The following is a 10473-nucleotide window of genomic DNA, read 5'->3' as shown; positions in this document are numbered from 1 at the left end:
GATGAACAATGGCAATAGTTTTTCCATAAACTAGACTGCTCGCATGCCTTTGAAGTTAGAATTAAATTCATATTTTAAGGTTGTAGGTTGTTCTTTTTTGCTAAAATAATAATTTTATTATTAATATAAATTAAATTATCGTCAGACACATTATACATTTTCATGCATTATTTATTTAAAAGAACATGTGTTTATTGTATTATGTACAGTTGTTATTGTAAATACACACATATATATTCACTCTTTAATACAGGTCATTCCCTTCATAACACATTAAGGGAGCAGAGCAGGTTTGCTGTTTATCCAGTACATTTTATGCAGAATATTTACTGGCCTAGAGAATCTATGGATGCTGTAGCGGTGGGTTCAGCCTTGTTAAATCCTTCAGTCCCATCACATGTGTCGCACAACAAATCCTAAGTGTTCTTTCTTAAGGTGTTCAGCTGCATTTTAGTACTTTCAGCGGCGTCCCTCGAGCAACTGTCTGGGGAAGATTTAGTAACACTGGTGAAAGACATATTCACCGGCCTCTTAATTATCCTCATAATCCTTTTCTTGTAGCCACTGCAGGCGAAAAAATAGATAAAAGGGTCCAGGCAGCTGTTGAGATTCATGAGGCACACAGTGACATGGAGGGACACCTGAAAGGATTGAAGCTCTGTGCAGTCAGGTTTGTGAAGCAGCTTCCGGATCATGTACTGCAGGATGTTAATGTGATATGGGCTGAAGCACACCACAAATACCAGAGTCACACCACAGATGATCCCCATGGCCTTCTTGTGCCGGCCCGACTTCTCCATAACCTGATTATTCCGAGCACTTACATGTAACTTCCAGCTCAACACGATGTAACACGTCGTGATGATCACCACCGGAATGCCGTAACCCAGGATTACTGCCACGATGAGCAGAGTGGGAAGATTGTCCACCTTCTCAAAGTTGGGGTATTCCATGCAAGTGATGTTACCATCAGACTCTTGATTGGTCATTGGCATGGACAGCAGGGGCAAGGTCTGCGATAGCACCAGGAGCCATACTGCAATGCAGATGTTTCGGACGGTCCGAACACTGCGCAAAAAACTGTAGCGCAGTGGAAGTACCATGGCAACAAGCCGATCCACACTCAGGCAGGCCATAAAGTTCACGCCAGCATAGGTATTGATGTAGAAGATCAAGCTGGTGGCCTTGCAGAGGCCTTCTCCCAAAGGCCAATGGAAGCCCATAGCATAGTAGAGAATGCGCAGTGGTAGTACAAGTGCAAAGATTAAGTCAGATAATACCAGGTTGGTAGAGTAGAGTGTGGTGGAGTTCAGATTCTTTAGGTTGGGGCGGATTACATGCAGAGCCAAGGTGTTTCCAAACAAGCCCACAAAAAAGACAATGGAGTAGCATAAGGGTAGGAGCAGCTTGGCTGGGGTCCGGTGGTCATAAAGAATGGTGCACGAGTCGTTGGTGCTCCCATTGATGTCCTGTCTCTCAGCCATTGAGTCTACCTCGAGTCTGCAGAAAAGAATAAGATCTCATTATCTGAGTTTACACGTGGATTTAGATTTATGTAAGAATAAACTCAATGTTTCTGTCCTATGTTGCGTAAATGACAAACATGTGGCAGTTTCATCTGTCTTGATCACTGAAGGTGTGGTCAAAGAGGTGTGAAAGAGATGTGTGAATAACATAAAGTCATAATCTTCTTTTTCCTGTCTTAACTACCTCTTTTTTCTCTTTATTTCCTTTCATGCAACCTTTCACCAAGAAGCTGAAACCCACAGGAGGTTTAGACGGAAATAATACTGCCATAGCAAGATAAATAAAATTACAGTGGCACTAATAAGCAGTCCATCAAATTAGCAAAATATTTAAGGTTACAGACATGCCTATGTACATATGCACATTTAAAGGGAACATATTTAAAATGTGTTTTGCAAAATATTAACTGTATGTTTTTAATTTGGCAAAGTTTATGATGCAATCTATAAGTCTGTTTTTCTGTTTGTTTATCACTGTGCAAGTTAAGAATTACATCAGTGTATTTTGGTAAATATCTTTTAAATTTATTTGGCCCTGTGGTCTACAAAATATTTTTTAATGAAAAACCATAAACACTGCAGTCCTGACATAAGATACTCATACAAAGACTTTATTCTTTTACTCTTTTACTTTAAATTTTTAGGTATTTTGGTTGGATTTGATCTATGAATATAGCCCAGCTTGTGAAACAAGTAGTCCAGCCTCTTAGACCACGAAATCACCACAAAAAGACAAAACTCATTATTAACTTGGCTAAAGATAAAATATCTTTTGTATAAACAGATATTTACTACTTACATGGCAGGTTGTCCCAAAGAATTTTCAAAATTTGTAATGCCTGAAAGTGTAGAGCAAAAGCAACCAACTGCAGTCAGCGTGTTCTGTACAAAAGAAAACTGGTGTTCCTGTCTTCAAAAGTTCTGTAGTGGTTCATCACTTCCTGTTCATGATGTCATTCTCTATATAAAGTTCTCTTCCAAACGTTGTGTAGTTCTGTTCTTATAATAGTTGTGCGTATCAAGTATGTAAAAGTGAACTGAAAGAGAAGGTGGATACAGCGGGGGAGGGGGGGGGGGGTCAGGCAGGGGGTACATCTTCTGTCATGACAAAAATGAGTTTTTTTTTTTATCATTCCATTTTTTTTAAATGAATTTGTCAATCAATTTGTTCCAAACGATGTCACATCATAGTTTTCCATTCCTGCTTTCATTAGTGCTTTTTAAAAATACAAATGTTTTGGGATCCCACGGAACCGCAGTCAAATAGAGCCCATAATAATGCTTCAAGAATTACATAAGTTTTGCTATTATTACTATTTTGCTGTTATGATTGTTTTTTACAGTAAATTATTTTCGAGGGACACGGTCATTTGTCGGTACGATGAAGGTTAATATAAACACATATATGCCATTATAATTATTATTATTGCTATAAGTATTATATACTGTATAACGGTGTGTTACTTTGTGTTATGCTGGGAGTTGCATGTAAGCACTAGGAACAAACACTAATGTCATGCCCTGCTCGTCGGCTCCTCGTGTGTGCCACGCCCCCGGATTACCCACGTGTTCTTTCCCGATTTGTACCCAGCTGTGTCTGATTATTTTCAATCAGTCCTGTGTATTTCAGTCCGTGTCTTAGCTGAGTCCTTCGTCCGTCATTGATGTCAGTCAGTGTCTGCTGTATCCTGGTCCCCGTCTCCCAATTAAACCCCGGTTTACCGAACTTTGCTTGCTTGCCTGTTCCTGCTCGCTCGTCTGTCTGCATGCTCACCCAGCGATCGCGAGCGTCCCGTGACAACTAACGAGTGAGATTTATATATTTACAAAGAAAACAGCTGCTTCAAAGGAATTTTCATTGTTTGGTGCTATTAATATTATTCAATATTAATTATATTAAACCACCCAGCCACTCTCACAGCACACAACCAGTATGCCCCCTGGCTCATTACAGTATGTTATCAAAATAAAATTAAATTCCACTTTCAATTTAAATGAAGAGGGCTAGAGACTAAGTCTTGTCGTTGAGGATATCCTCAGATGCTCTGCTAGCATTATAACACTAGCTAACAGTGTTATAATGCTAGCTACACAGATAACACTAGCTAACAGTGTTATAATGCTAGCTACACAGATAACACTAGCTAACAGTGTTATAATGCTAGCTACACAGATAACACTAGCTAACAGTGTTATAATGCTAGCTACACAGATAACACTAGCTAACAGTGTTATAATGCTAGCTACACAGATAACACTAGCTACAATGTGTCTTTTATCTCAACCCCAGTGATTATGACATAAATGTGCTGAAGTTAAGGAATGAAAACCTATAAAAAAAAGGTACCCCCCCCCCCCCAAAAAAAAAAAAAAAGGAAGATGCATCCATCCTTATTCCAATTGCTTATTTCTGGAGAGGGTCACAAGAGGGCTACTAAATAGGGGGCATACTCTGAATGTGATAAAAATCATAAAATTAGACTTTGGTCAAAGGCCTCAGATAATGGTCAAATCAAGCATCAATAACTTTAGGCAAGGTGGTTGGTGCTAGAAAGGGTATTTCAGAAAAATCTAATGATGTAACAGGAATTTTCACACAAGAAGCCCCAAGAGTTTACATAGATCAGTATGAAAAAGACACAAACAACCAAAAAATCTTTGAGAGCGCTGCAGTTCTGGGCGGAAACAATTCTTTGGCGAGAGAGGTCATACGACAGTGCTCCAGCTGATGGCAAAGTGTCAGTAACTCAAATAAGCACTATATACACCAGTAGTGAGCAAATGCCGTTCTGATCCTTCAAGTGGATTGGCTACAACAGCAGAAAACCAAACCCTGTCTACCCCAATCATAATCCTGACTCCTGCCATCTGAAAACAGATAACTGAGGTCACAGTCTCACTGAAAATGCGCAGTTGAAATGAACCCCCTAATACCAACTGAGTATCAATGAACGTCATATGAGTGCCACATCCTGACTATTGATGTACACAATGTGGTCACAATTTGCCCGTCTTTTAACAGCTCCTTCGAGCAGGATAACGTGCCATGTCACATAGCATAAGGTATCTCAAACTGCTTCCATGGACATGACAATGAGTACTGTGTGTCAAATCTGAATCCCAGCAGATCAGTGTTTCTCAAACCTGTCCTCCAGATGACCACTGTCATGTGGTGGAATGTTACATTTGCAATATGAATGTGTAGCTGAGAAATATACACCAATTAGGTAATACAATCATGTCAACATGGACCACAATCTCTAAATGACTGCTTCCAGCACGCTGTGGAGTCCATGCCATGAAGAATTCAGGCTGTTGATGAGTCCTATACAGTATTAGTGTGGTTTAGATACACACACACTCACAGGAAATTTAGAGGTGGCAATTATTCTGAATGCATGAGGATATTCAAATGATACGGGGAGAATGTGCGAACACTACTGACCGAGTGCAGACGAGAATCAAACCGCCCAACCATCGAGGTATGTGACAGTAGCGATGCTCACTGAGCCACTGCGCAAAAATGCTTCCTACAGTTACAGAACGTTGCCAAACTACAACATTTACATACTATCCATAATGGTGAAAAAAGAATACATGCTTTTGTGTACAATGGGTTATACTAGTGTAACGTTCTACTTTTGGAGAGCATTAATGCATTTTCAAACGACAGCAACTCCAATTGTCACTTGGATCAGAAAGTATGAACACAGTGCCTATGCATGTTCTGCCCATCCTCATCCATGTGCCTTTGCATGTTCTGACCACCGTCATCCATGTGCCTTTGCATGTTCTGCCCACCGTCATCCATGTGCCTTTGCATGTTCTGCCCACCGTCATCCATGTGCCTTTGCATGATCTGACCGCCTTCTGAGCTGGACGAATGCTGGTTCATACCCATGAAAGTGTGACAGCTTGCAATGTGTGGCGTCGTCGGGATGGGTTATGATCTGTCACTTTGCAGAGACCTTTTTTCTCCCTCTTAGGGAGTTTTTGGTACTTCTCCTTTGTTCTTTCTATCCCTCTTCCCTTTTTCCTAGTTTCATGCATCATTTTGTATAAATGATGTAACAATGGACTGCCCCGCACTCCCCTCAAGTACCTTGGGGCGACTCTGTTATGAAAGCCGCTACACAAAAAGTGAAATATTTACAGATGGTGTGTTGTCTTACTGCTGCATATAGATTTAGCTGATATCTATAAACAGGATGTATTTTTCTCGGTAATGGGCGCTGTCATTTTCTGAGCGTAAACCACAAACACACAATGTAGCAATACAAACTGAATTCCGTCATGATCTTACTTTTATCATGACACCCAGTAGATGGTCCTTGGCTATTTACCTTTTCATTTATCTGTTCTGGATGCCCCAATGAACCAGGTTATTTTTAGTCCATTTTTAATTTCTTATTAGTCTCAGTTGATAGTATTTATTCCCTCTGGGTTCCCTCCAAGTATGACAACAGCTGACATCCTCTGAATGGTTAGATTAGAAAGCACTCTTAGTTTTCAGTGGAGTTATCTGTCTCTTTGTGTTCTTGTGTCTTTATGTAGGACTGCAGTACTGTGGCTTGTAGTTTCTGCCACAGGCGTCACTCACACAGTTTCCAAAATGATATGTGTGTGCAAAAACCACCATGTAGAGAAATTGGTAATAAATAAGTCAAAGTACCTCATGTCCTGGACTTATTTTCAGCACCAATATGCTGTATTTTTTTGCATTACTGAAAGAAACCCACACACCAGATGGAGGCCACGTAAGTTCCAGTTGCCATGAGATGACAGTCCTACATCCTGAGTCATTCGATAAGTGGTAATGAAAAACTGACAGACAAACTGTAATAAGGGGCTAATCATGAATATAAGGTCAGAATAAAGTAATGTTTTACTACCTGCTACTGTTATTCTAAGGTACTAATATAGTAAAAGTCTAGAGTTCAGTTTTCTAATCACACATGCCCCTCCCATTAACTTATTTTTATTTTGTCCTACACAGTATTCAATTTGTACAATATTCTGTTTGTGCACTGTGTATTTTTTATTTATTTTGCATTGTGAATATACTTCTTTGCACTATGTCTACTGTCTTTGCACTTTGTTTGGTATTATATGGTTGTATCACTGCACTTAATGTACCTCACTGCTGAATCCACAAGAATTCTTCCCTGGGATCAATAATGTATATCTTAGAAGGCCACAGACACATGCACTTTCTCCCAAAAAAGACAGAACAACGACTTAAAATCATCTTTATATACACGTATGTTTTTCAAACATTTAGGTATATTAACTGCATTTGATTGGTTGTTCCTTTTGAAAATACCCATATGGAACTGCACTGGCGATTGCAGCTGGAAGAATCAGGTGATCAGAATAGATGTGCTGAGATGTATATAAATGATGCGATTGTTTATCAGTCCTCGGCCCTACAGTAGTAGCCTGGAGAAAAGCCACAACCCACAGGGGCCCACAAGTCCACCTAACGAAGCCTGACACCCCATAGCATTTCCTGTCCCCACCCTGTCCAACTAGTTTCCATTTCAATTCCTGCTGAAAGTGCAGATTCTTCTTGCATTTCTTGGGTGTGTTGTGACTCCCATTGCTATCACACACCCCTGGAAGTACCCCGATTTCCCTAAATAAAGACACAACTTCCTGCCCAGCTGCTGTCACGTGGTGCTGCTCGCTATCCTAACCAGAAGTACATGAGAACATAAGAAATTTACAAACGAGAGGAGGCCATTCGCCCCGTCAAGCTCGTTTGGGGAGAACTTAACTAACAGCTCAGAGTTGTTAAAATCGTATCTAGCTCTGATTTAAAGGAACCCAGGGTTTAGCTTGCGCTGCAGCAGTAGGAAGACTATTCCATGCTCTAACTACACGCTGTGTAAAGAAGTGCTTCCTCAAATCCATTTTAAAATGTTCCCCCCCCTAATTTCCACTTATGGCCACGAGTTCTAGTATTTAAAGTAATATTAATATTGAGCATCCAGACCTGTTAGAATCTAATATACCTGGATCATGTCCCCCTTAGTCTCCTTTGCTTGAGGCCGAACAGATTCAGCTCAGCTAACCTCTCCTCATAAGACATTCCCCAAAGACCAGGAATCATTCTCTTAGCCCTACGTTGGACCTTTTCCAAGGCAGCAATGTCCTTCTTAAGGTATGGTGACCAAACCTGCACACAATATTCTAGATGAGGTCTTACCAAAGAATTATATAATCGTAGCATCACCTCCCTTGACTTAAACTCCACACAGCTAGAGATGTAACCCAACATCCTATTGGCCTTTTTAATTGCTTCCCCACACTGGTGAGAGTGGGACATGGAAGCATCAACATACACACCGAGGTCTTTTTCATAGTCAACTACCTATATTTCAGTGGAACCCATAAAATATCTGTACTTTTTATTTTAAGTTCATTTACAGAAGAGCCAGAGTCTGTATCCCACTGAATCCAAGGTAAATTAAAATCACCCATAACCACCACATCATTATTGTTACTCATAATCCTGATATTGTCATATAACATTCTGCTTTCCTCTGCAGCTACATTTGGTGAACTATAACAAACACCGACAATTAGGCCATTTGAGTTTTTAGCATCTAGTTTTATCTATAAGCTTCTGTACTTTTATTTTTATCAGTGAGATTCCTTGCCTGTAAGTTTTCTTTTACATATACTGTAACACCACCTCCCTTCTTTCCTATCCGGTCTCTATGGAATAACGTATAACCATCCATATTATATTCTTCTCCATCATTCACTCAGTCATGTTTCAGTTATTCCTATAATGTCGTGTCTGATGATATTAAAGCCTCTAAATCATGAATTTTGTTTCTAATACTCCTAGCGTTTAAATACAGACCACAAAGGGTAGGCCTTTAACAGTGCCCACTTTTAATGTTAATTGGAGCTTTCCGTCTCTCCTCACTTAAATTCTTAACTAACCTCCCTGCCCCCCAGTCCCCAGTTTAAACATTCCTCAACTACTCTACACATACGCCTCCCCAATACACTGTTTTCCCTCTGGTTCAGATGCAACCCGTCTGGCTTGAACAGGTCCCACCTGTTCCAGAAGGCCTTCAAGTCCCCCATAAACCTAAACCCCTTTCCTACACAGAATTTAAAATCAGTATCTGAAATATGTATTGGCCTGTGTCTGCTTGAAACTGTGTCATAGTGATACTGGTTTTACTTTGACTCAATGTGTTCTACAGTTTATTGTGTTGTTTAAGTATTTCTACTTTGACTCACTGAGTTCAGTAATAGTTCAACAAGTCAACTGATTAAATACAACAAGAGTTTCGAAGTTCACTCGTTCCAGACCTCCCATTGTAAGAGATCTACCACTTGTACTACGAAAATTGAACTCTTACAGTTTGTCTAATGCTCAGGGCAGCCTAGCGGTCACTATACAGTAAAATCCCGTTATAACGGAGTTCAAGGGACCTGGCAAAACAGTCCGTTATATCCAGAGTTGCTGTATGCCCAAAACACAACTACAGGACACCATTTACTCATGCTACACCCCCAGCAGACACACTTGTGGTATAGATTATTATATTGTACATATAGTAATCCAATTTAACTTGAGCAGATGCGTGACTATTAATAATCTCGACTACCTGTCTGTGCTGGATATCACCGGCACACCACGCGCCTTGTAGGCGGAGCATGCATGTCCGTTATAGCGAACAAAATTACAGCTGGATATAACCGGCACGCCACGCGCCTTGTAGGCAGAGCCTGCATATCCGTTATAGTGAACAAAACTACAGCTAAAAGCGGCCCCGGGGACCTATTTGTTTGTCCGTTATAAGCGAAGTTCCGTTATGTGCAACTCCGCTATAATCCATGCTTTTTTTTGCATGTTCTTAAAGGCTTACGGCCGAGACTAGCGGAGCTCGTTCGTTATGGACGATATTCCGTTATAAGTCCACCATAATAGGATTTTACTGTAGTGACTTAAATTACTATACATTTATTATCAGGTACAGTTCAGCTGCCAGCTGCTTCTTCAAAATAAATTATTATATTTTGCATTATTATTTTTATACTTGTTAATATAAATCTGGGTGGTGAAGCGAATCCCGCTTCAGCCCTATTTGTGGTGTTTGCGTGATATCCTTTAGTCGTATGTTTCCCCTCACAATCCAAAGACATAAAAGCATGTTAAATAGCGTCTCTAAATAGGCCAAAGTGCACGTAATTCATTCTATCAATGAATTACAGCACTGAATTCTTCAAACACCTGACAAAAAATCATCTTGAGACCTGGAACATGAAATCTAACTTGAACATTTGCTTCGGTTGAATGGCGAAAAAGTTATGTCGCATTAGCAAAGGCTCACGGGGAATTATTTTAAATTAACATTCACATGGTTCAAATACACGGAATGCTATCTTGTATACATATCACGCTGCGACCTGGGCCCTGTGTCACGAAGCTGGATTTCTTATTTAGCTGGATAGCTTGGCTTTGGATATAAAACAAATGTATAAATAAGGAACATTGTGAGGAGTGATGGTATTCAGCTCCACCCCCAAGATGTCACTGGATTACTTCTTATGGTAAACCGGACCGGCCTAAAGTATGGATAAGATACGATAAATATACTGCATTAACAATAAAGTCAAAGACGTACATTTAAAGATACGTCACAGCTAAACAGTGGCCATTCAATTAAAATATTACTCTTGCAATTTTGTGAATTTACGTATGAAACAATTTGTCATCTATAATATTACACTTACAAGCAGAAATTGTCTGGAACCAGACTTTTCATTCTAAGGTACCCCAGTTTAAATGGACTTTCGTCGACTTACATCTATCCAGGATATATTACATCCGACAATGTATGCAAGAGTAAGAAATCCGGCTTGTGGCGAAATTAAAAATCATGTCGTCCCCTTTAAATTATTCGGTCCCCCAACATCCCAG

The 10473-nt window shown here is 40.0% G+C and overlaps 1 protein-coding gene across 1 annotated transcript; it reads right to left on the bottom strand.

Annotated features, from left to right (window-relative positions):
- Positions 1–205: 205 nt before the first annotated feature.
- LOC125709524 (G-protein coupled receptor 183-like) lies at positions 206–10451 on the bottom strand. Its single transcript, XM_048978082.1, has 3 exons — positions 10359–10451; positions 2326–2563; positions 206–1500 (listed from the first exon to the last, which is right to left on the bottom strand). Exon 3 carries the CDS (start codon positions 1482–1484, stop codon positions 417–419), a length of 1068 nt encoding a protein of 355 aa, XP_048834039.1. The 5' UTR covers positions 1485–1500; positions 2326–2563; positions 10359–10451; the 3' UTR covers positions 206–416.
- Positions 10452–10473: the final 22 nt, after the last annotated feature.

Source organism: Brienomyrus brachyistius, chromosome 16 (genome assembly GCF_023856365.1).
Source record: "Brienomyrus brachyistius isolate T26 chromosome 16, BBRACH_0.4, whole genome shotgun sequence".
Taxonomy (NCBI): domain Eukaryota; kingdom Metazoa; phylum Chordata; class Actinopteri; order Osteoglossiformes; family Mormyridae; genus Brienomyrus; species Brienomyrus brachyistius.
This window is presented reverse-complemented; position numbering and strand designations above follow the sequence as displayed.

Bases quoted from the DNA above. Each gene is read 5' to 3' on its own strand.
- LOC125709524 (XM_048978082.1), bottom strand. From the start codon at position 1,484: ATGGCTGAGAGACAGGACATCAATGGGAGCACCAACGACTCGTGCACC.